The 26,861-nt window shown below is 41.1% G+C and overlaps 1 protein-coding gene across 1 annotated transcript; it reads left to right on the top strand.

Annotated features, from left to right (window-relative positions):
- Positions 1–1,504: 1,504 nt before the first annotated feature.
- Positions 1,505–26,158, top strand: LOC136444118 (ubiquitin conjugation factor E4 B-like). Its single transcript, XM_066441621.1, has 24 exons — positions 1,505–1,698; positions 2,790–3,166; positions 3,666–3,753; positions 4,506–4,650; positions 5,437–5,596; positions 5,903–6,062; positions 6,923–7,138; positions 8,019–8,102; positions 8,720–8,782; positions 9,593–9,709; positions 10,436–10,534; positions 10,784–10,987; positions 11,537–11,642; positions 12,565–12,803; positions 14,315–14,442; positions 15,353–15,451; positions 16,392–16,627; positions 17,230–17,356; positions 17,912–18,056; positions 19,444–19,578; positions 20,465–20,656; positions 21,544–21,718; positions 22,548–22,694; positions 24,005–26,158. The coding sequence occupies exons 1-24, from the start codon at positions 1,675–1,677 to the stop codon at positions 24,055–24,057; spliced, it is 3,519 nt and encodes a 1,172-aa protein (XP_066297718.1). The 5' UTR covers positions 1,505–1,674; the 3' UTR covers positions 24,058–26,158.
- The last annotated feature ends 703 nt before the right edge of the window (positions 26,159–26,861 follow it).

The raw sequence follows: 26,861 nt of genomic DNA, 5'->3' as shown, positions 1-26,861 counted from the left end.
TTGCCAATTTCTACTACTTCTCCAGCGTCCTATGGGGCCTGGTAGAGACTACATGTATTAATACTGTGACGCATGTACTGGGGCCGTTATGTAGTAATCTATTTTTCCGCTAGGTGGCGCTATGAAATGGTGAGTAGCGATAAGATGGGGACGGGATAAGCCCATACACCACTGAGCTCCATGTCAGTTGATCAGCCTTATATAACTGCTCAATACATCAAGCATTCTGCTTTTTCATATCGCAAATGTAATAATCGACGATTATGATAGGCCATTGAATAGTATCTCGTCCTCCATTCTAAATACTCCCGGAGCCCTAGCAGCTATCTTCACAATATACCGACGTGAACTTTCCATGTAATGTCTCTCGCATTTAAAAGGGGTACATCTCAACTGAGCTGTCTTCCATGGCCCTTCAAAAGAAGTCTAGAAACGTTATTCTGTGCCGCCTGCAAAAACCAAACAAAAAGGCCCAGTCTTGTTGCAGCTCGACAGAGATGCAAACATGAAAACAACAGAGAGCGTCATAAATCGAGATGCATTGTTACGTCATAATAACGATCGATCGTTTTTTTTTCGCGACCTCCGGTGACTGTGACGTAACGGGGAAAAATTGTGCGCCCTAAATCTGTATGTAAAAACTTTAATGTGAATGCCAGCGAAGCACGAACTTTATTGTATTGTAGTATAATAAGTCTGCTTTTCTAACGTATCGTATCGGAGATTACAAAGTTTGCCCGTTCGGCGAATAAATGCGTGTCACTTTTACAGCTGCACGAGTGAGTCGGTTGTAGTGTCGTATGACCCCGTATGACCCTATTTAAAGTGACCGTCAAAAGTAAAAAAAAAAGAAGCTATTTTGTAGATTGTACCCACGACGTAAACAGTTGCTTGTCGTGCTTCTCTCGTTCTATCCGCGTCGATGTGGTTCAGCTTGTGGTCCTACAGAAATCCCCATAGGCCAAAAATCCATGCTACTTCATGCTCTCGAATACCGTATGGGGGGAGCCTCAGGAATTAAACCTCACCTCACCTCACCTATAATCCCTTGACCTCTTCTTGGGTCGTTGGGCACCATGAATACGTCCTCCACCATCCTTCTACACCTCACTCTATCCTCTGCCACTCTCACTGCTGCCGCCAAGCTTAATCCTGTCCACTCTTTAATGTTGTCCTCCCAACATTTTCTTTGTCTTCCTCTCTTTCGGCTGCCTGGGACTGTCCCTTGTACTATGGTTTTTGCAAGACCTGCCGATCTTACCACATGACCGAACAATCTTAGCTTGCGCTTCATTACAATTACCCAACGCACTTGATAAAAAGAGCAATGATGACCCGGTGTGCTTCGCCAAATCATGGAAGACACCACGCGCCCATGCCTTCCCTCCCGCTACACTGAATGACCAATGAGACGGTGACAAGTGACGCTTCAATGGCATTTTGCCCTCTCTAACCGACTACCGGCTCTGCCTCTGAGGTGTGGGCAAAAATAAAGTCATGTGACCAATTCATGTGACGTCATATCCAAGATGGCGGAAAACTGTGTTTTTCATTGAAAAATTCGCAGTCCTCGAATTCGACTTGATTTTCTCGCTATTGTAGTAGATTTAGCGATACTTTACTTGATATTTTGGAAGAAGAGAGAGTATAAGAAGCCATATAGGACGGTAAAAGATGAGTGAGCTTTCTCAGGACGAGGTGAGTTGTTTTATTTTGCTGCGTTGTTGCGTTGCCCTTTGTCAAAATAACCTGTCGAGTCACCAACGCAACAGCTGATGGTTCTCCATTTCCTCTCTTTTTAGCGGAACTACTTTGTTCACGAATTCATGTATTGTATGATTAGCCCTTTGAAAGCTTTCTGAAACAATCGGAAACTTTTGGGGTTCTTTTTGCCAGAAAAAGCCATTTTTAATAAATGGACGCACCGGTCAGCCATGGGGGTGGGGGGGGCAAGTCCGAAAAAATGAAAATACAGAACGTAATTTTTGCTGAATCGGAACCACAGTATTTTATTGCTTGGGTTCACTGATTCCATAATACTAGTAACATCTTCATATCAAATCTGGTTACGTTACCGAGAATAAAGTAACCCAATGCATTTTAATAAGCTGAAAATCTGTATTTTCGTGTGTGGGGTGAGATGTTTCATATAGCTGACCGCCCTTGGCCTAGTACGAAGCCCTGTTGTATACCTAATTTGCATATCCACGACTGTATGAATCACTCTAAGTGACAAGGTCACCCTAATACGTCACCTGAATATTGTACCTGCCGAACAGCATTTCCAGATGGTGACAGTGAAAACTGCACGTACAACAACAGTTGAATGCAAAGCAAATGATTTAGCCATTTCACCAGCTTCTTTAAATCACCATGGTAACTTTTAAGCAAAGTTGGACCACAGCATACTATTCCAAACATAGCTGTTTTACAGTATACCTTGCAGTGTTTTGGAATTTGATACTTATAATTTGTGTTATGTAATATAGAAGATCTTTCACAGAACTAACTGGGTATGCGCAGGTCAAAGGTAAATGAACCTGAAACAAACATGCCAGAACATTGTTATCCAAACAGACTTATGGGGTCCAAGTACATCTAGACATGTAAAAAGCATGGTTATGAGATTAGAACTGTTTACAACTTCGGGGCCTTCACCTTTGACCTGCATATGTGCAGTTAGATCCATGAAAGGGCTTATAGTATAGACTATATTATAGTTATACCATGTGCAGATTTTGGGATATGTCGCTAATCGCTATAATTTTGTTTTCTTTTCTGCCCTACAGATGCGCCGGAGACGACTGGCACGTTTGGCGGCTGGGGGTCTCTCCACGTCCCCTCCCCAAGGCTCGGGAACACCCCCCACCCCCTCCCCTTCCAGTAGCACCCCCACTTCCCCCACCCAAGCTGCCAACAGCCAACTCACTTCTCCTTCCCAGAGTCCCAGCAGCCAGCTGACATCTCCTGCCCAGGGTGCCCAGTCGCCGCTACAGTCAGGGTTTCTCACGCCAGGAGATCGCTCTCCGCGTACGCCCAGTTCCCCCACTACTCCGGTCACACCGACAGGGGCCAGACCCAGACAGAGAGCAGGTGCTAGCGCTACGTTAGACTACGGTTCACAGTCCTCTCAGAGTCAGAGTATGGATACTGATAGTGAAAAAGGGTAAGGCAGGATTTTATACTGTTTCGACTGTTGGTAGTACTAGTACTTTCGTTCATTTTAGTTTCAACATTCAAGGCATCCTCATTTGAGTTGAAGCTTGATGCTTTTTCAAGTAGCTAGTGGTAGTGCAATGCGGCTTCGCTGCGGCTCACGTTTTTGGTCAAGCACACCGGGTCACCCCTACTCTTCTTGATAAATGTGTTGGGTTCTTTTACGTGCAGAGGTTTGACGCTAGAGGCTAATGCCTGAAGCTCCCTCATACACGGGGCTGCCGGCTTTACGTCACCATCTGAAGCTGGAGTCGACCCCTAGGATCGAACACGGGCCCTAGGATCCACGGAATTTGATCCAGATGGCGAAGCAGCGGGGTTGCATTACCGCTTTCGTCACAGGGACTACTAATACAATAGACCAAAATTTAGAAAAATAAGACATTTCCAACTTAAGTATATGATTATGAAAACCAATATCATGATTATCTTGAATTTGTTTCTACCAGGACGCTGTCCCAGATAGACGTTGACTCAGGAATAGAGAACATGGAGGTGGAAGAGGTAGATAGAAAGGATGGGGCTGTGTCGCAGAGGGTGAGTTTGCGGTTACCAGGCTTTGAAAAGTTTCATGTAGATATGCCAGTATCTACGGTATGTTACAGAACTGATAGCAACAGAAGCCACAATGATCTTTACCCAATTGCATCATGCTCTTGTAGATTCGTAGAGTGTTGAAATTTTAAGGCTTTAGAAAGTAGCAAAATTGTGGCATGAACACTTTTGCTACTTCATACTTTATGGTCTTGTTTATTAGTTTTTTTGCCCCATAGGCTTACATGTTATAATACATGTTTCACAAGCGTGTTTCAATCCACCAATGGCTATGCTATTCATTTTATGTTGAGATATTTACCCTAGATCATGTCAAAAAAATTGCCAACAGTTGCACTACATACACGTCCTTTTTAAAGCAATTGCAAAGTGCACTTAGCTACATTTGTATACCCCAAAAAAGGCACTTTCCAGTTGTAAGCGTACGACCGCATCACCCACACTGCAGGACTGTGCACGTCCGACCTCGCGTGCGGCTGCCGAACTTTACCTGCTAATTTCTTCAGTTACGAACAAGCTTTCATCTGTTGCTTGAAATCAGTTGGGCTGGCTAAAAGTAAAAGGAATTTTCCACCGATATAGACACACGTTCATGCAGCCGTTGATTTTTTTGGGTACGAATTCTTTTAGGGTACCCACTCAGAGTTATTCAGGAATGAGACCTTATAGTGTAATACTGTAAAGAAGAATTCCTAGATTCCATGTTCTAACTGCATTTCTTCCTGATACTGTAGGAGCCCAGCTGTAGTTCTGACCTGAATGAAGACCAGCTGCTAGCAATAGTGTGTCGAATCCTGCGGGTTTCATGGAATAAGCCTGAACAGGACGTTGTCTTCCTCCCTGGGCTGGCGGCTGAGTTCAAACAGGACCCAAAACAAGGTGAGAACCTTGCTAGTATTAGCTAGGAGGGCGTCAGGGCGTCTTCAGGATGCCCTACAAAGAAATAAGACATTCTCTTTTTGCAGGGGACACCCAGAAAACACCCTGTTTCCCTGGTAATTACATACACAATGTACATTGTGTTCCCCACATATACGCACCAGGTGATATGCCTTCTTTTTTCCCTCATACCAGACACTGGGACAGCATGAAAATTGATTGACATGCAAAGCCACCCGGTAATTTTTAAAAGAGCCCATTGGAAAAGTCTGGCCACCCCTAAAAGTGCGACTGCTCTCGAAGACAAGACCTCCAGCTTTGCACTCAGTGTTCCCGCCAGGCATACGGTAATTACCTCACTGCGTCTTTGGACGCACTTTTTTTGGAAAAGACGCACTCAGCTTGGCTGAGTGCGTCCAAACAAAATCTTGAAGGTAGGCTTATTTCTGTCACCAGTGGAACTAGAATCTTAGAACATCCGCTCTTTTAGTAAGAAAGAAGCCTACGATGTACTCACAGGGTTCTCTGTTATGCATTGTTAGCAGTCCAGGGCCAGGGGCGGAGCGCTGCACGCCTCAAAAACATCAAACTCGCGTCCGGTACCGTTGGATGCACTCATGAACCTGGGCTGGCGGGAACGCTGTTTACACCCCATCCTTTAATTAGATTCTAAGTCAACAACCCTAACCACAAGATCACCTTGCTATACCTACAAATTGTAATGCTACACTGGTGATGGAAACTGTGATGATGTTTCTTTGCTAACTTTTTTTTCTTCTTCTGCAGTATACAACAATTTACAGGACCTGGTCAGTCAGATCTTAGTGGAAGTACTGACGATGCCTCAGGCGCAATCCCACAATCCCTTTGCCAGTCTGACGGCCACGCCCTCCCAGTCCCTCTCTAGTATCACCAGTAAGAAGTTTGGAACCAGTCCCTTCCACGGGTAAGCCAAGGTTTTATTAGATACTGTGTAGTTTTGTCATGTGTATTTGGTTTGTTTATGTGTTTACAATACAAACATGGACATTCATATACAAATAAAAGTTTGGTTCCTGTAAAAATTTCAAATAGGGGTACCTAAGCATTTGTACAGATTTTAAGAAAATCGTACAAAGCACAGTTTGCCCAGTCCCGGTACAGAAAGGTGCTATATACTGCCTCGGATACGGTAGTTCCAGTCCTACTGCAACTTAAACTAGATAACAGTTGAACTAACCGATGACATGTGATGTTGTTGTTACTGTTCCAGTTTGCCCAGCCCGGGTACAGAAGGTGCTACTGCCTCGACTAGTACCTCCCCCTCCACCAGTGACAGGTTCCACATCCCTGCCTGTAGGGAGACAGAGATCCTCAACTATCTACTCGAGTGTTTCGACAGGGTGGGCATGGAGGAGAGGAATGCTCCAAAGGTTCGTTTGTTTGTTTGTTTGTTTGTTTGTTTGTTTGTTTGTTAGAATTTATCACTGTTACAGTGGAGGGGGAAACAAATTTTTGCATCAATAATACAGTTGCCCGTCTCAGGGCATATGAAACATTGGTGAAAAAGGCAGCAAATTTATCAAAATTGACAGTGGTTGTCCAGCGGTTAGTAGTGTTAACACATTCTGCTTTAGTAAGCTTATTGACTAGTGTGGCATCGAATGGCTGAATACTTGAGATCAAGAGGTCACAGGTTCGAATCTTGGCATTCCTGACTAGACGTTGTGTCCTAATGTGAAAGGCACTTTACATGGCTTTCATCACTCCACCCAGATGTGGTTGGGTAGGTAAAAAGACAGTGGAAGGAGAGTGAAGGGTTCCACCTTCCAATACCATGCACCAGACACAGACTGAGTGGACATATATAACTTAGCGAGCGTAGTCCAGTGGTTAACGATCTTTCCTCTGGACTAGAAGGCCCGGGTTTTCTCACCCGACATGTACGCTATCGGAAAAGGTTGCAGCCCTTAGGACGGGAGGTAAAGCTGTGGTCCACTGTCCATTGTGCTTGTCGAAAAAAAGCTAGGGGAATTACCCTGGTACAATGAACCTATAGATACTGTATATAGCGTCAGTATTTCTGTCACGACCAGTGGAAGATAAGCTCATCTGTTCATTGAGTTCATTTGAGCTAAACTGGTTCGAGATCACTTTCCTTTTCTTTATAACTCACTGCCCGTACGGCCTCAAAAAAAGCTATGGGACTTAACCTTTACCTACCTTTTAAGCTTATTCACAGTACAACAGTTTTTCCTGTCAAATTAACACTGACATTGTTGTTGTTTCACAGCGGTGTAGCCAGCAGCCCGTTTGTTCACTCCTGAACGACCTGAGGACCCAGTGCTGTACCCACGCCATCCTGGTGCTACGAGGGGCGTTCACGGAACCGCGGGCGCCGGGCAAGCAGTCGTACCTGGTCCCGTACCTGCTGTGCCGTAACCTCCCGCGAGGGTTTCTGCACGAACTGGTCATGATGGCGTGTCAGGATCCAGAGGACTTCCAGGGGGTGAGGAGGATGTTTTAACCTTTAGCACACTGAATTAGCCATTGGGCACCTGGTTCGCTATTGGTTAGAAAGTTTGGCAGCAGGGAGAAAGTTAAATGGAGCCATAGTCTACTTTTATAACACTGTTATTGTTAAAGGCTGGGAAAACAAATTTCAGATAATGTGATCCAACAAATGTGGTTTAACAATGTAAAACTGCATCGGGCACTCTGGTGTTTTCAGCAGTGTGTTGTGATTATACAGATATACAAATGTGCAAGCACAAATGTATTGATAAACTGAACAAACAATGTTTACAACACCCTTTTTACATCAGCTGTTCAGAGCCTTAGATAATCTGTTAACAGTGGGAAATACTGCAAGTCTGTTTACTAGAAACTTTGCAAGACTACTGAAAATTCTGTTCTGAATTTTCATCAATCAGATGTCAGATAGAAAATCTTATGTCCTTTTCCAGCGGTTTACTAAAAAAGGCAAGGGTCAGCATGTTTTTGTGAAGGGTACCTGAGAACACAACTTTTTGTTTTCCTTTGCCTAACCTGGAATTTGAAGAGACATTTGGGATTTGGAAATCAGATTAACGTGTTTGAACAAAAAACTCCTACTGGAACACATAATTCTGAAAGGTTATGTCATCGACCACCATGAAAAGTGTATCTAATGCAACATTCTCCATTATAATAGCTCCTGTTCATAATATCTAAAGTGTGTATACCTGGAAAGTGTTGGGCTAAAGAGCTCTGAAAAGTGGCAGATTAAGAAACCTTGCTATTAGATATTAATGAGATATTTTTTTGAAAATGGAGACCACTCTGTTTAAACCAACATCCCATTCTAACATTACTGAACAACAGTGACACAGTCTTGTTACTCCCCCTAGGTTATTGGTGTAGTGCTGCAAGACCTACAACAAACCATGTCTGAGTTCTCAATGGAGAATGACAACTACAAGTACCCACTCATGGTAAGATTTGATGTGGCAGTATTATTTTGTGCTTATGTTACATTTGGCTGGTATATATCTTAAGTAAGAACAGAATATTGTATTTATTTGAAGATTGCCTACAACTAGCCTCAGCTGTCACAATCTCTAGCTGTCATGGGCTCCCCGTGTGCTTGTGGCCATTCACTTCTAATATGAGAGAACCATTCCCAATTTCCCAGAACTACCAATAGCAGCTCAGTATTCTTTATCACTATGAAAATCAGTCCAATAGGAGCTCAGGATTCTTTGTCACTATGGAAACCAGTGATCACATCCTTCAACACCATGGTAATAGACAGTTCTCCGTCTGTCAATTATTGATCCATGTTAGCACATACATGTACATGTATGCATAAATCAACATGATTAGGATGTTCCCAATTCTCCTGACTTACAGTAGAGGTGTTGGCCAGCAAGCTTCTTACGGTCCTAACCAGTGGAAGGGCTGCTAGAAGCATGATTTGGTCCGAAACAATATGAACGATTGCTTTGTTCTTTGTGCATGAAAACCAAGCAAAAAAAAAGGCATGTAGCCCTCGTAAGGGCCCAAGTGGAATCTGTATTGTTGAAGTCTCTGTTGTCCTCCCCAACTGTAGGCCCTGACAGAACTGTGTGAACTACGGAAAGGAACGTCCTCCCACCGACCAGTTTGTAACCTGGTAAGTACGACACATTCTGTAATAGTCAGGTAGAAATTTAGTCCTACCAACAGGTTAGCATCAATGTCTCATGGTAAAAATGAAGTAGCCTTTAAAACAACGTTAACGATGCTGTTCTGGTTGCATTATTAATTTTGTTTCACAAGCATACTTAGCTCTAGCAACTTATGCCATGATATCATGTAGATTGAAAAAGGGTTTTCTATTTTTTTGTTTGTTAAAATGTTTTTCATAACTGGTTAACCGCCTTTAGGCTTAACACACTAGTTTTGTTCAGTAAACACAAGCTGCCGAACCTTTTGCAAGAGCACATCATTGTAGCCTGGCATTCAGCTATGCTAGCATTCAAACTCAGAACTTTTAGATTCTAATTAGTCAAGAACCCTAACCACAAGACCACCTTACAGCCTTAGCAAAGACCTCCCTACATTAAGACTCTTACTTTGTCTTAACCTGATCAGTCATCAAGATTGTGTGTTATCATTTGATGTCATACCTGGGCCACAAAAATGTTCAATACAGGTGTTTCGCATCGTGTGATAATTTTCCGTATCTTTTTGTTCTTAGGGACACAAAATTAAACTTTAAAGTCAGGCGCATTTTGCATTCAAATGTGTTTTTTTTGGTGGGTATGACATAAATCAAATACAACACGGTGTATTCCGCATCACCCTTGGTCCCAGCCCTCCTGTGGCATGGGTCCCACTGATTCGACCCGTGGTCGGGCCAGTACCTCGGGCGATACGGCATATACCGTGGTGTATTTTATATGTATTTTATTGTTTTCTAAAATGTTCCCGTCCTCCCCAGATTGCCCAGCAGACCACGTGGCTCCCCGAGACCCTGACCCAGGCAGGGGGGAGGGAGATACAGAAGCTGTCTTTCCTGGGACAGTTCCTCAGTCTCTCCGCTTTCGCAGAGGATGATGTAAGTTAGTCCAGGGGTACTTTTAGTCAATTTCAGTAGGAAAAATGATTCTTTTTCAGTTTTATCTGAGCATAAACTGTCCTGAAAAATCAGGTTGTTTTAGAACAATACTTCTATCTCTGAATTTCTGACATTACCAGTCCCCTTACTTCCTTGGTTAGAATTGGTTTGCATACTGTTGAGTACCAACCATTCACAGTTTAGTCTAAATTTTCAGCAGCCCTGTTTTACTATGAAAGCAAACTAAATGATAGTAGAAAAGTCTGCTTCCTATTTTTCCTAATCTCCAAGCAGATCTATTGGTGGCAAGATAATTATCAAAAAGGTTCAACAAGTATCCAAAGCCAATGGATATTCCAAAAATAATCACTCAAGCAACCGGATAAGATTTTGAAACAGTTGACTGTTTCATAATCTTATCCAGTTGCTTGAGTGATTATTTTTGGCGTATCTTATTACTTTGATGTCTAACCTTCATCAACGTACCAATGGATATTGTTCAGCCCTATTGATACTGCTTTACCACCGATAGATCTGCTTGGAGAGGACAATTTCCCTGTAGTTTACCTGAGTGTAATTATTATTGAATGTGTATTCTTATTCTTGTAGCTATAGTTTTTAGAATAGACTAGTTTAGTATTCATTGTTATTGACTGCCTTGTCATTGTTGCCATACATTGTGCCATGTACAACTGTCGAGCAATAAAGTTCATTCATTCATTTCAGCCCAAGATTGCGGAGAGGTTCTTCGCGGGCCCCATGTTGACCCAGGACAGTACACGACTCATCAACAGTTCCTTACAACAAGCACTGGACTTTGCCAGGGTGAGCACTGCTAATAATACTTAGTGAGGTCATAGGAAAATATATCATCTGTCTCTGTATAGCCCGTATTTCAACGTAAGAATGCATACCAAGAATAGGATAGGGTGTGGACGGTTCCGTTCTGAATAGCAGACAACTGAAAAATGGCCATTCCCACTACCAACCGTCTAATGGCCATTCCCAATGCCATAGTGTGTTATACAGCAGAATTAACTGTTACCTGACTGTGTTTATAATTTTTCCGTCCAGGGAGAGATGTTTAAGATCATCCACAGTCTGCTGGTGAACAGCGAGACGCGGGACGCCATGATGACCTACCTGCAGGCCGTCATCGCTCGCAACCACAAGCGGGCGCAGATGCAGGCCGACGAGCGGTTGGTCGCTCAGGACGGCTTCATGCTGAACATCATGACCGTCCTCCAGCAACTCAGTATCAAGGTCAAAATGGACAAGGTAGGAAAACAAGATGTTAACATATCTCCGTGGCACAAGTGGTAACACAACCCCGCTGCTTTGCCGTCTGGATCAAGTTCCGTGGATCCTGGGGCCCGAGTTTGATCCTAGGGTTGAATCCAGTTGTGACATGTTGCATGTCGATCAGTTTTTATGCTGTCCCAGTCTAGTATGAGGAAAAAACAGCAGAAGTGTGTGTGTAGGGAACACATGTTGTGTAATTAAGGGTTAATGACCAGCCCCAAGGTGTATATGGTGTCATAACGCCTTGCCATGTGCTATAACCACCGAATAAAAAGTGGTTTTATTCTGTGGTTATAGCACATGGCCAGGCGTTATGACACCATCATACACCGAGGAAGAGGCGGGTCATTAACGTTATTATCATATAGCCTATACAAACTGACCCATATAAGAGTAGACAATTCCTGTAGGACACATAGATCCCTTATACTATTAAGAATGCATAACAGTAGCCTTTCCTACAGTACTTTGGTGGCAAAAATGTTATGTTTCAAGATCTGTTGCCTTTAATTAAACTCTCGTCAGGTGGACGCCCTGTACCCCCACCATCCCAAGTCACGTATCGACCTGTCTGAAGAAACAAGGCTGAGATGTTCGTCCGAGGAGTGGAAGACATGGAAGGAAGAACTAAGTAAGTACTTAGTACCCCTTTCTTTTGTGATGTTACATTGCAATGCACAAAGTATACAATCTGTGAATGCTACGGTAACAGCTTTCATAATTACAAACTTACGAAAGAATAGGGAAAACAAATATTCTTCCTTCTTAAACTTAAAGTTTAACAGTGACCTCGGCGTGGCGTAAGGGTTAGAGCGTTGAACTCGGAATCAATAGGTCCCGAGTTCAATGTAACTCACCATGCCCCGACGTTGTGTCGTTGTTTACACTACCTTCCCGGACGGTGGAGTGACGCCCACCGAGCCTATTCGGCTTATCTGTAAAACTGTGTGCCAAAAAACACAATACTGATTTGGTTGCCAATGTGCCAACATGTAGCACATTTGCCAATGAGAACCGTTAAATTTTTTTATTTTTTTTTAAACTAAAAGTTGCCTTCCGGTCTACGACACAGTGTATTTCATATCACCCAGCACCAAGGGTGATATGGAATATACCATGATGTATTTTTTTCAGTCATACCCTCCCGAAAAAATACACATTTCATGAGAAGTTGACAAAATTTGGTACCCTAAAAAAAGCGACTCACACAAGGCGTGTCCGATTTATTTGATGGAAGCCTTTGTGAATTTACCATATAGAATATGAACTGTTCCAGAACACCCATATCAAACATTATCATAGTTCAGGTATGACAGAAATGATTGCGGTGGTTTTATGTTCACAGTTTTCGGGGTGAACTCTTCACTGCAAACTTAGAACCACTGCGAAAATCCGTTCCATTGTGTGACTGTAGCAGGTACTATTGTTTAAAATACGAATTTAAAACAAACGTGAACGCTTCATTTTCTCCCTACCGCGAAATTAAATCCATGCAAACATTTCTGCATTTGCGGTACTAGATGATTTTACTCCTTTGTTCTTCCCTCCTACAGATAAAGAGCCATCAAACTGGGTGGACCCCAAGTTCCCCACAGAGTGTTTCTTCCTGACCCTCCACTGCCACCACCTAGCCCTGCTGCCTGCCTGTAGGAACTACATGCGCCGGGCACGTGCCATCAGAGACCTCCAGCGGGCGTTGGAGGAACTGCAGGCCCAGGAGCCTCTGTGGAGGAACCTGCCCACAGCTAACAGACACAGAGAGACGTTAAAGAGATGGAAAGCACAGCAAAAGGTAAAAGTTCAGCTTTAAAGTTCCTCTGTGTTGGTAAAATTCACTCTGAAACAACTGCAAAAAGGTAAAAGGTAGTACGGAATAGTGCTGCGTACCTTAACGTAACATCAGGTACAGGTACAGGTACAGAGGTTTAGTTACAGGTCCGAACCTGTACCTTAACAATTTGAAAAATTAACAGGTGTTCCTCTGAACTTCTTCAATCATGACAGAAACATAATTAAACTGTTTACACTTTGTCAGTATCTTTATTCAAAGTACATAACTAGGCTTCCTCCCACCAAACTCCCTTGGCCTTGCTATCAAAACTCCCGGCCTGCCTGAATGATCTGTTGCATATTAGTTATGCTGTTCCAAGGTGTTGCTTTGGTCACGTTTGGTGTGCATGAGGTCAGGAGATCAGTCACAAAATAAGCACATTCTTGGTGTAAATTTATATCTGATTCAGTAGGTACTTCATGATCCAGTGTTTTGGACCTGTACCTAATCAATTTTTACGGTACAGTACCGGTACACAGTACCAGTACGCAGCACTAGTCTGGAAGCTTTTTCGAGGCTATAGGGACAGTGTGGAGCCCAACCTTCTCTTTCCACCCTCTTTAACCTCCCCAACTGATGTCAGGTACCCATTTTACACCAGTGGGTTGATCTTTCCCAAGGGCACAATGTCTAGCCAGAAATGCCAGGAATCAAACTCATGACCACTCGATCCCGTGTCTGCTAGCCTAGGCACTCAGCCATTAGACGCAACCCATACTGCTTGGTACCAAAATATCAAACTATCATTAGTACTTTAACACATGTTGTACAATAGATCAAGCATAGCTGATAGTTTAACCTTCTCCCTGCTGCATTACTCTGTAACCAATTGGGAATCGGGTGACAAACAGCTACTTCAGTGTGCTAAAGGTTCCGGGTTGGAGTTCAAATCTGACCAGGGATGGGTTCATGACGTGGTAATCTGCCGGAAGTGCGTGGTCGTCACCCTGATTTCTGCCCCCGAATGCTTGGTTATCGTTTTAGCTGTGCATAGATTTTTTGTATCTCCTGAAAAGCCTGTGAGTTGCAGTATTCTTGGGCGTGGTGAAGTTGGATCGCCGTCAAAGCCTTTTTTTGTATTGGTCCGTGGCAACGGTGATGCGTTTTTTTCACCTGATGACCCAAATAGCAGCATTTTTAGTGCACTTTCACCAAATTTACGTCATCAGAGATTGCGAAAAAGTTATCACATGACTTTTTTTTTCTTATTTTTCAGAGACAACGTTTACTAAGCTTTCTCAGCATATGTGCCGTGACCCCAGGAAAACTCGTTTTTTTCAAGCAGGTTCGATCAAAAAAGTGTAAAAAGATGATAATTTTCAGGTCAAAAATTTACATTTTGCTATGGTTTCTACCCAAAATAAAGGGACAACAGCCGAGGGTGTTGGCCTACATATGAAATCTTAAAAAAACTCCGGTCCGAGACCTAAACTTTAGGCTAAAGGTTAAACCTGAATGTTTTCCATTTGCAGAAACTGACGAGAAGCAAGGCGTGTGCGGAGGCGGTGCTGCATGATGAGTCCATGTTGCGCAGGTGCTTACACTTCTACGGGATGGAAGTCATGCTGCTCTTCAAGATTCTCGACCCCAAGAACCCCAGGTAGAAAAATCGGCACTCAAGTTTCTCATTGATCATATCAATGGAGTAGTTGCAAAGTTAAGTGGATACTGTTGAAGGGACTCAGGCTAAACTTAAAATTAAAAAGTCTATTATACTTTGCTAAATATACCTCAAAGTCAAGTCCTCACTTGTTTTACATAAGCCCGCCATAGTTCAGGGCTCTCCCGTCATTTGTAACTAGGGCCGTTCTGATGGCTACTCGCCTGATGATTGAATTCATCAATTGTAAGGTCACAATATGTGACGTGAGGTCTCGGCATTTCCCATTCAGTATGAACAAGGATTTTGGATCTGGCTTTCCCGAGGATGGATTTCGAGGAATTTTCCAAATTTAAAGCTCACTATCTCCTCGATTCCCTCGAATTCGTCAGAAAATTCCTCTCAATCCATCTTCAGGAAAGCCAGATCGAAAAGCCGTATTCACTTTGGTTTGGAAATGCTGAGACCTGACGTCACATATGTATTGTGACCTTATAATAATTGATTAATTTGATCATCTGGCGAGTAGCCGTCAGAACGGCCCAAGTTACAAATGACGGGAGAGCCCTGAACTATGGCGGGCTTATGTAAAGCAAGTGAGGACTTGACTTTGGGGTATGTTTAGCAAAGTACTGTAGTAGACTTTTCACATTTAAGTTTAGCCTCCCTCTAAAGCTTGTTTTAGAGAGAACTATTAACAGTGGTGTAATAGGATACTTGGAAAGGTTTGGCTCTGGACCATTGGTGTTGTAGTTAAGAGCCAGAATGACTCATGGCTTCTCAGTCTCACAACGACGTTCAGCCAATTTTATCAAGCTCTAATGTATCATATAGAGTAGTGTTTTAATGAAGGAGTTACGTTTAAACTTGTTTGTTCATGAGATATGCTCATGTTTTCTGAAACCCCCAGACCCACCCTCCCCCTGGCAGACGACGTGCCCACAGCATTTGCTGCTCTCCCAGAATTCTATGTGGAGGATTTGGCTGACTTCCTCATGTTTGTGCTACAGTAAGTATGAAATGATCTTAAATGTATGCTCGTTCTCATTTAAATGTACACATTTTGTAACGTCCGTTACCGTTTGAAGTAAGACGTTCCTGACATTAAGATAAAGACATTAAGACATATAAAGTGCCAAACTGTCGTTTTTATGACGACTTAAAACTTTTCTGGGTTTTAAAATGACACTTTGGCACCTTATATGTGGCATATATTAATGTCAGAAACGTCTTACTTCAAATGGTAACGGAAGTTACAAATGTGTACATTTAAATTAGAACGAGCGATAGTTGGTCACCAACCTTTAAGACAAAAAGTGTAATCTTCCTTGTTTTAGAATGGAGTGGCCCAGAAACATGACAATTTATGAATTGTAGTACTTCAGTGCTCTGCTAGGTGGTGTGAATGAACTACTGTAGAAATAGATGTGAAATCTATGTCACACATCACATGAAAATCAGTGTACCAATTAAGTGTATTGAATCTAGAACAGAGGACCAGGAGTTCGAAAAGGTACCCGTCTATAGAATAAGGTAATAAGCCATAGTCCACTGCTCATTGTAATTGTCAAAAAGAGGCCATGAAATTTCTCAGCCTTCTTCACAGACCTTCTAGTGTTAAAAATGACAAATTAGTTCTCTTACAAAAATAAATGACGGCGTTACCTATAAAGTCTGCGAAAGATTTTCTCTGGTATTTCAAATCTGTGAAAACAGTCCTGATGGCGGTTGCGGTCGCGTTGGACAGATGGTCGCCTTGGGCAGGCAGCTTAATGCTTGTGCCTATGGGGAAAATTTTCGGGACCGAGAAAAAGCAATCGCCATGGCCAGATGGTCGCCTTGAAAAGGTGGTCACCGAGGCAGGTTTGACTGTCGTTCTTGGAAGATTCCCTGAACTGGATGATGAAACATTCATGTATCCATTTTGATTTGTTCTTCCCCTCCCCCAGACATGCCCCCCAGGTTCTGGAGGACCCCTGTACCCAGGACATCGTTCTCTTCCTGCTGCTGATGGTGGCCACGCCCAAGTACATGCGCAACCCCTACCTCACCTCCAAACTCATCGAGGTGATGTTCGTAGCCAACCCCGCCGTACAGCCGCGTACCGAGAGGATCCACGAGATGATCGTGTCCCACCCGCTGGCTGCGCCATACCTGGCGCCCGCCCTGATAAGGTTTTACTCAGGTACGTTAGGAAGGGCTTTGAAAGGCTAGTTGGGTAGCCCTGGCTGTACTTTTTTACAGTCGAATAATTCAAATCAAATAAGTTAAAGTCCTCCTGCACCCATACATGGTGTCTATGGCGGCACCCATCTTTATTCCAAAAAAACAGCCAGTGATGCCTCAAGCTTTAGTTTTTCTACCATCCCTCTTATTGTTTGGCAGACCTATTGGTTTTTTGTTAAATCTGTCATTTTAAGCTTACAAAAATACATTTTCATCAAGTTCATATTATGAAGTACAGATTTTTTTTGGTAGGAAGAGGTGAAATTTTTTCCTTCCGTCCCAACAAGCAAATTTCAACCAAATTGGCTACCAAATTCTAATTGATGAAATTCAACCTTTTCCCAAATGCAATGCCCCAATGTTGTTTAATGCAAAAGATAAACCCCATATATATAGCCACTCTCCCAGCAATGAGTGTGAGGGACAAAAATCTAAAGCTGGAGACAGCCCTGTTGATCCTTTGACTTTCATGAACTTAAAAAGATTTTAAAGTTTTGCAAGCTTTAAGGCAGGTTGTTGGCAAAAGTTTGAAACAATCTTTTTTTCTGTCAATGTCTGCAGATGTTGAGACAACTGGAGCCAGTAGTGAGTTCTACGACAAGTTCAGCATCAGATACCACATCAGTATCATCCTCAAGACGCTCTGGAAGATCCCAGCTCACCAGAGAACTATCATAGAGGAGAGCAAGTAAGTTCAAGTTTTCATAAGATGTCACCCAAAGTAAAGGAGGGGGTGGTAAGATGACCAAAGAAAGTATGTCATTTTTCCACAGTATTTTTTACACCAGCTCTTATTAGATCATTTTTACATTACTGCAATGTCTTCTCTTCATGATATATTTGTTAAGCCTTGAAGTTCTTTTCCTATAAATTTTCATTATAAGTGCTTCATAAGCTTGTGGCTAAGCTCAATGTCAGCTATACAATAATGATGCCCACTATTATTGTTGTTTGATTTATTTCTTACCTCAGAAGGACATCGGGAAGAAATATTTTATTCCTTTTCTTTAATTTATGGGGACGAAAATATAGCAGCAAATGTTCAAACTGATTTAAGTTTCCTATTGTGGTGTATCGTAATAATTGATCATATGCAATGATCCTAAGGTCTTATTAGACGTTCCTGAGCAAGACTAATTAACTATATAATAAAATATATTAAATGGATGTTTGAAAAGAAAGAAAACAATTCCATTGTTGGGACTCAAACCTCCGATGTTGATTCAATCCTTTTTTCCCTCAGCACGGGGAAGGACTTTGTCCGTTTTGTAAACATGCTGATGAACGACACAACCTTCCTATTGGACGAGAGTCTGGACTCGCTAAAGAGAATCCACGAGACACAAGAAGCCATGAAGGACGTCGCCACATGGGAGTCACAGCCAAGGGTAAGGGATAGGGCTGATAAAAGAAGGGGGATTGGACGCCAGCTAAAACCAGTTATAGGGGGGAAAAAAACAGAAAATGGAGCAAATTCAGAGCGTTCAATTGGGTAAATTTTATTCCAGTTGTTAAGGAAGTCTTCATCTCATAATCTGTCCAAGTTTTATTGAAATACCTTTGATCGTAAGTGAGAAATAGCAAGCGGGCTCTTGCAGGTTTCAGTACTAGAGCTAAAAATATGTTTTTTCCAAGAACTAATATTAGTGGAACTCTTTGCTTTAAACAATGCTTGCAGGTACATTGTAGATTATGCAAAGGTTAGGAGTGACCAGACGTTCAGTGTAATATAACCAGCTACTATCGCGCTATGTGCCTGCAAAGCTGGTGTGTTACTAAAAAAAAAAGTTATACTTTTTGGCAGTATACTGGCTATACAGATACAGAAATACCCGTTGATGTTTTTTTTTTGGTCATTTTTTCCACCTTGTGCTACATGTATATATATAGCAATGCCAACCAGTAAAAGGATTTGATTTTGCCTGGCTTCTCTACCGTTCTATGAATAAAGCCTAATTACATTCTGAAAAGGAAACTCCTCGTTGTGAGAAGTATGGAATACAAGATTAACAATAGACAGTGATTGACATTTCCGACAAAGTTCAATGAAGCCCTCGAAATCACTTCTCCACGCGTACTTCCTTCTGAGTCAAGAATGAAGCTTCTCGTCACAAAGGCCGGATGAGCACACTAAATTGACGACTGTCAGCCATTGACATTTTCTAGAGTCTAAATGAAGACATTTGAAAATCACTCTACCACTCACAGTGCCAAGATGAGAAGGAAGCTGTCAAAAGAAGTGAGGGTATTTTTGGAACTTAACACAATAGATAGATGTCACATCTCTATTGAGACATATGGCTGAGCTACATGCAATGTACAGGCTGATCAAGTTCTTGTCTTCGAGAGAAGGGCTGTCTCCAGCTTTAATTTTTTTTTCCATTCACGTAGAGTAACAATTCAGATGGGCTAGGAATAGTAACTGTTACATCTATGTCAAAACGTAGAAATACAAAATAAAAACATAGAAATGCAAATATTTGACGGTCATGCAGCCAATTCCTCATTGGTCGATTCTCTTATTATCACGTAATCATTGGCTAAACTGCTAATTGTGATTGACAGTTTGGATCGGTCTATTGTTTGCCACAAGGGCCTCGTTTTCATTCTATCATGTCCACCGCTTGAGAAAGGTCTATAAATAGCTTTATGGACATCATCATTGAAAAGAAATCAAGGTACAGTTCACTCACCATAAGTTACATGTATCAACACTGACAACAGTCTATCGTATCAGATAATTTCTTTATTTATTTATTTCTTTATCCCAAACAGGAAATGCAGGAGAGCCGTCGTCGTCAGCTGAACATCGACGAGCGCCAGTGCCGGTCATACCTAACACTCGCCACGGAGACAGTGGACATGTTCCACTACCTGACTGTGCAGATTAAAGAACCCTTCCTTAGACCTGTAAGTATCGGATCTGAGCAACAATTTTTGCATGATTGTTACTACAGTAGAATCCGCTAATTTGCATAGAATCTGCTTATTTGCATGACGGCTACTCAACTGACTGATTGAATTTTTCAGTCAGCTACATGTCCCCGTCAGTTCTCATAAGAATAGTTCATTTTGAGCTTGCTTCCCCTGTGGACCTTCCCAACATTGACCGTAACTTGGAAACGCCCGCTAACTCCTCTATTCTCTCTAATTCATCTGAAAATTCCTCGAAACCCATCCTCAGGAAAGCTAGCTCAAAATTGGTGTATTTAGCGTAGTATAGTATAGTAGCGTAGTATAGTATAGTAGGCTTTGCCATTTAAGTTTTGCTCCCCTTCAAAGGCATCCAGAGCATTTTTTGAGCTTGAAACTTTAAAAAAACCTCAGATTTCTAGTCATTCCTACACATAGTCAGTTTCACTAATACTATACACTCAGGTACCTATCAAAATTAAAGGAGCAAAGATACAATGTCTTTGTGTGGTGAGAACTGATAGAAAATCCAAGCCCAAATTGACGGATTCTGACTCTCCATGAGAGAGTGACAGCGTGTCCGTCAAATATTTGCATTTTTATGTTTTAATTTTGCATTTCTATGTTTTGACAGAGGTGGGCGGGGCTATGGTATTGGTCTATTTACACTAAGGGCATGAAACTAAAAGATCACTATGTAGCTTTTTTTGTGCCGCTTTTGAGCACTTTTGATAAGAAATCCGCACGTAAATGTAGTAAACAGTGGCATTAAATGTCAATTTCATGAAGATTCCAGCAACTAGAATATTTCCAGTTTTCAAGCCTCATAAAATGCTCTGGGTGCCTTTAACGTTATTTCCTCCATGTATTCCCACTATGACAGGAGCTAGCGGACAGACTGGCGGCCATGTTGAACTTTAACCTGCAGCAGCTGTGCGGCCCCAAGTGTAAGGACCTGAAGGTTCAGAACCCCGAGAAGTTCGGCTTCGAGCCCAAGAGACTTCTGGGACAGCTCATCGACATCTACCTGCACTTGGACTGTGAGAAGTTCGCAGATGCCATAGCAAATGATGAGGTAAGGGTTTTGTAAGCATTCTTCCGTCTGTTTCCAACTGGCTGTATAGATTATTGTATTGCATAAAGTAAGTAAAAGGACGAACTACCAGAGTTCTTTAATGATATTGGATTCGGATAAGCTAGTAAGAGGCATGAATTTTGGTTTGAGCCTGAATGTTTATTTATGAAAAACACAAATCTGCCTGCTGACCGCTTTTCATTAAGGTTTTGTGGGAGGAGGTACATGGAAGGGTCAGACCGAATAACAAACATTCAGATTGGCAAGGGGATATGGATTTGCTTGCCTGTTTGTGAAGAAGCAACTCAAGCTATCTAGCTAATTTGGGGATGATAGCCTTCTCTAGAGAAAGCTTAGCCTGAGTATCATCCTCCATAGCATCTGCTGGCTTAATCTTAACCACCATGGTTAGGCCACACCAATTTAATTTCTTGGTTCACTTAACAGTTTTTTAAATAAATTTTAGCCAAAAAAATATCATGAAAACAGAAGGCTGGGGTGAAAACTTGCACTTGACCCTGTTCACTCCTTGAAATTGTGTGCACCAAAGTACAAACTTTCCTCTGAGATTCTGTTTTCCTGTTGGTTTTCCAAACTAGCATTTTTTTTCAAAATTCCGTTAACCAAGAAATTAAAATGGGGTGGCCTTAGCAAGCAAAAACTTTGAGCCAGAGGTTACTATGAAGATTCAATTTGGTCCTTAGGCTAAGCATTCTTTTATACATAAAATAAATTTGTTTTTAGTTATCCCTTTTAATTGCAGCTTTCTTCCAAAACGCAAGGATGTCATAGTATCGAAGAAAGTATGCTGCCTGAGCAGAAAACTTTTGTAAAATTCATGTCTTCTTATTCTTTTACCTAACGTACCAAACTTTTGTCCCTTGTAGCGTTCCTATAGAAAAGGTGTGTTTGAGGATGCCTGTGGGGTGATGATGCGGGCCATGATTAAGACACAGTCGGAGATCGAGCACTTCGCTAACCTGGCCGAGAGGGTGGAGAAGATCCTTGTCCTGAAACTCAAGTGTGAAGCCGACTTCAGCGACGCGCCAGACGAGTTCAAAGGTAGAGGGTCTCTCATATACATGTAAGGCCATGTTGAATATATGGATGACATCCGGACGCGCATCAATTTTTCATCCGTTTCCAAAAAAAAAACGTTTTACTCACGCTGTAAATCGTACAAAGCGGCTGCAAAATGAAAAAAATACATGCTGTAGATTGCAAAAAAATAAACTTTTGGACAACCGATACTAATGTCGTTGAATGTCAAAGTCAATTCCAAAGTCAAGAAGAAGATTTGAAAGAACAGAAATGAAGATACTATATTTCGGTACCATGCTCTGTGTGTTTAGTTTTGTTCATCCTTAGATTTCATAATGAAGGCAACTGTACTTTTTTGCCAAACTTTTTTTTATTTGCACACTCACATCAGTTTTGGGGACCCTGGAAGATGTTATCCATATACTAATCAAATCAACATGGCTAACTTGTAGTAAACAATATCCACTTGATATCAGGAGGTTTGGACTAAGTAAGAGACTAGAAAAGAATACAAAGCTTATACTATTAGTAGACCAAGTAGTTGTATCTGTTGTTTGTCTTACTTTGTATCATGTAAGAAACATCCAACCCTCTGACGAAATATCATCATGATGAGGTTTTGATATGTATTTCCATCTGAACAATATATTCATCTCCTTGGCACATTACTATTGGGATATGTGTAGCTCCTGACATTTTGAGGGATTCAGCTGGTAACTCAAACCTCCTCAGCCTTTAGATTTAAAAAGATTATGTGAGAATGAGTCTGATTCAACGTACCTTGACTGAGATCTTGCTTGCCTTTCAAGGAAGGACTAAACCAGTGAGAATGACTCCACTTTCCCCACAGATCCCCTGATGGACACCTTGATGGATGATCCCGTTATCCTCCCCTCTGGAACCGTAATGGACCGTGCCATTATCACCCGTCACCTGCTGAACTCACAGACGGACCCCTTCAACAGGCAGAGTCTCAGGGAGGACGAACTTATTCCTGGTCAGTACTCAACAATGTGAAGATTAAAGGCAACCGAAGCAATATTAGGGCCCAAAATATGGAAATTTAAAAAAAGCTGAAATCTTTATGGTAGTGACATTTACTTACACTATTCTAGTATTTAGCACATTTGCGTAATAATTTGAGCATTTAAAACCTCGCAAAAACGTGCCGTACGATGATTCCCTTAGTTTCGCAAGCGAAGAACTAAGGCCTCACCAATTTAATTTGTTGCTTCTCAGATTTTTGCAGAGCGACATGCCGAAAAAAAAGAAATTTTTTGCAAATAGTCTGGAGTATAGATAAGGGTTTACATAACATAAAGAATACGAGGATTGTAAAAAGATTCAGCTTTGTCTGGCTCATTTTATGCAATGCACCCCTTTCTTTGATCTAATTTCAGTTTCAGTAACAAAATTACCTTTTGCCATGTAATATATGGATTGATCTTGAGAAATAGTTTTAATAAATGAAAAATTATAACTTATGATCAATATGACCACACTTTTTAGGTATGTGCAGGCCTTGATAATCTATTTTGGTGGCTATTGAGTTTTACAACTGAGCAAATAGTAAAATTGGGAGTTAAAATTTGTGAATGGGAATAGTGACCGAATTTCTTTCTTTTTTTCAAAATGGGAAAAACTGAGGATAGGCTATTCTGAGAAGCAACAAATTAAGTTGGCCTAATCATGTTTGATTTTCAAAATCTGATTTTTGGGCCGTAATATTGCTTGGGTTTCCTTTAACCTTTAGCACACTCAAGTAGCCATTTGGCACCCAGTTCCCTATTGGTTACAGAGTTAGGCAGCAGGGAGAAGATTAAAGAGGAAGTCAAATCCAGAAGCGATTGTTATTCTTTAAAAGACCACATCTTTATGAATACAAAATCAACCCAACAGCGGCCCAGTTGAAGTTTCTTCAATGGTGGTTCGCAATATAATATGTCACACCTGGCTGTAATTGATCTGGAGGGTAGTCGGGGGGGTTATCATAACATTGATGCTGTAAAATGCAACTGATGCCTAGTAAAAGTTTATGGTCAAGTTGCCTAAATGAATACAATTATGTTTTTGGATTCCAAAAATTTTATTGGCTGAACCAGAACACTCTCCTATGGAGTTGACCTCCCCTTTAACATACATTGTACACTGGCTGTGGATGCTACAATGTACCTTAAGTTCAATTTCATTTAAATCAAATTTCAACATCTGACTTTCAAAATTCATCCACTAGTAGGTGCTTGTCTAAGTACTTGCATGTCTAACCTCCATTGACGTCGTTGATTTTTGTTTTTTCCATCCCAACAGCCGATGAACTGAAACAAAGGATAGCAGCTTGGAAGAGGGAGAAAATGCAGTGAGAGTGCTTCTTAAAGGAAATTCCAGAAATGATGACAATGAAATCTTAAAGGGGAAAGAGAAGACATACCATTCTGCTCCAATTTTCAGTGTTTCGTTGAGCAATATTTGCTTGCTTGCAGCACACGGTATACAGTCAGCCCAAATGTCAGTAAATATTAGCCAACTACATGTATTCCAATATTTGACAAGCACTTCTCAATGTTTTGACATGTTTTTATGTCTGAACGGGAACAACCAGTTTTCCTTTTAATGTTTGCTTCAAGCCCTTTCAACTTTACTCATTGTTAACGTACATGTACATTAGAAGAATACTGTGAAGCAGACAATTATTGGTCAAAAGATAAAACTCCAGAAGTCGGAGCTAGACAGTCTGGATGTAAGAAGAATAAAGATTGTGATCCACAGTCATGAGTATGAATTTACCAACATTGATGCGAGCACAGAGATCTATGAAATAAAGTCAACTTTAGGGGAAACGGTGAAGATTTCTTTGTGGTGAGATTGTTGAAAGCAGGTTTGGTTTCAATCTAGAAAATACAATGAGAGGTTCTTGTTGCACTCACACTATAGCAGTTATCTTTGTTTCTTTTTTGTTGTTGTTATTCTTTGTTAACTAATGCATACAATAATATGAAAGTGTCAGAGACCATAATTATGTCTGATGCCAATCCAAAACCTTAAAATGGCTTTCAATTTATGGATTACAGCAAAGGATGGACTGTATGTAACTAATTTCATAAATATTGCATATATCATATTCGATTGTGCTGAGCAAGAGATTTGAGAAAAAAAGAATATGAAGATTTGCAATTACTTGACGTGGAAAGTCTGTTACAAATTCACTGTGTACTGTTAAAGACAGTTCTAGTATTAACATGTAAGTCACTTGACAGCCTATGTAATCAACACTTGCACACTGCAATATGGTCAATAAACTGAACTTTACTTAACATATTCTGTACATTTTGGTCTGTTACCGTAGTTATGATATGCGAAACATTTGCATTTCATTTTCCTTTAAGATGCTTGAATTTGTAAAAAGGATGAAATTTTGAAGTGTTGTTACATTAAATCTATTCGACAGGCACACCCAGCAATACATATGTATTATCAGATGCGAGAATCAAACTTTTAAAGCTCGACTGGATTGTGTACATCTGTGTAATGTTTGGACCTATAGTAACCATCTTTTACCATGGGAGCCAATAAGCGTCAGATCTGCCTTCAACAGAATTCAATTTTTCAATACAAGACCATCGTATGTCACAGTAACTGTAACAGTTGTAAAATTGTAATTTTGAATTATGACAGTAAATTTTTCCTGTCTACTAAATTTATGGTTATCATACAGCCATTACAATACTGACCATTGAATGGCTGCTTTAATGTAGCTTATATTATTGACACTGCCAGTATACTTTTCTCAAGTTTGGGTGATTATGAAGTTGAAGAAATCAAACAGTATTTAAGGGCCTTTCCCTTCAGTCTGTTTTACTCCATGTTAAGATAAGTTACCAAGATGATTCAAGTACATGTATGTATGCAGCCATCTGAAATCATTACAAAATTTAATGAATACACTGCCATATTCTGGTGCTCATTTATTTCAATATGTAACGGAAATGCACATTGTATAAACTGTCAAAATGCCTGTCAGATTTTCAATGACTGTAAGCTGCTGTGACCATTGTACACTTTCCTGAAAGTAGTTTAGGCCAATTTAAATTAACTTGTCTTTGGCACCAAGTTTGTAGCAAACACTTACTAAGGTTAGGCATTAGGTGATCAAAAAGTTGTATATCTTGATATCAAGAAATGTTGTTTTTTGAGCCCTGAGAGTCGTATGAAAAGTAGAAAGGCTAGTAAAACTAGATGGTACGCAGGTTGAGAATATTGCATTTTTCAGCTGTGAATTTTCCCTGATGTTCCAGTATCATCTCAGCGATCACTTTGGGGACGAAGTGGACATTAACTAGAGATGCGATCAGAGACTGGGAGTATTCAATTGCTTGTTCTAACAGAAGCTAAGAAATGTGTAATCCCTCGGCAGATATGTATTCCTGTAGTTCATGACTAGAATAAAAGGTTTTCTACTCACCAGATTGAAGATTTCTTTCAATGTTAATGTCAAAGGGCATAAGACACCAAAATACAACATTTTCTTACCATCTGAAATAGGAGTAGCATCATGCAATGAATATAAACGTTTAAAACAAATACACACCCTTCTGATGTTATTTAACATTGAACCATCAGAAACCATACCTCCATGGACCCAGCTCTTTATTCTTATCTGATCTTCTCACCAGGTGCTTACATTAATCAGTGACTAATGCCCAGTATAAATGACGTCACAATGAACACCGCAGCCGATTCGGAACCTTACACCACGGCTTGCGAAAAATAGGTGTCTTATGCCCTTTAAAACTCATGACACCCAAGCTTTAATTATCTCCATGAAAAAAGGCTTTTTCATGGATATACTGTTTTGCTTGCGTTTGGTGTTTGTGTGTATGTATGTGTCACCGGATGCTTAAAGTCACCATAACTGTAGAACCTGTACATGGATTGTAATGATTTTTGGTATGTAGGTGGGTGTTAAGAGGGGGAAGGTCAAGGTCGATTTTGGGCCCCCTGGCATGTGTGACTGGAACTGCAATGGCGTATTTGTAAAAATCTTCAATGTAGAAGAACTGAAGACTGGATCGACAGATCGTCATGTTATTTAGTACACAGGTAGGTTAGACCAAGATGTACACACTTAAGTGCAAACTATGCAAATGAGACCGAATTTGCATAAGTA

This window comes from Branchiostoma lanceolatum, chromosome 10 (assembly GCF_035083965.1).
Source record: "Branchiostoma lanceolatum isolate klBraLanc5 chromosome 10, klBraLanc5.hap2, whole genome shotgun sequence".
NCBI classification, from domain to species: Eukaryota; Metazoa; Chordata; class Leptocardii; order Amphioxiformes; family Branchiostomatidae; genus Branchiostoma; species Branchiostoma lanceolatum.
The sequence above is the reverse complement of the archived record's forward strand: the minus strand, read 5'-3'. Positions and strand labels throughout refer to the sequence as shown.

Coding starts and splice junctions, on each gene's coding strand:
- LOC136444118 (XM_066441621.1), top strand. CDS start 1,675: ATGAGTGAGCTTTCTCAGGACGAG. Junction 15,452..16,391: donor TTCCTCATGTTTGTGCTACA/GTAAGTATGAAA, acceptor CCCCTCCCCCAG/ACATGCCCCCCAGGTTCTGG. Junction 20,657..21,543: donor ATGCCATAGCAAATGATGAG/GTAAGGGTTTTG, acceptor TGTCCCTTGTAG/CGTTCCTATAGAAAAGGTGT.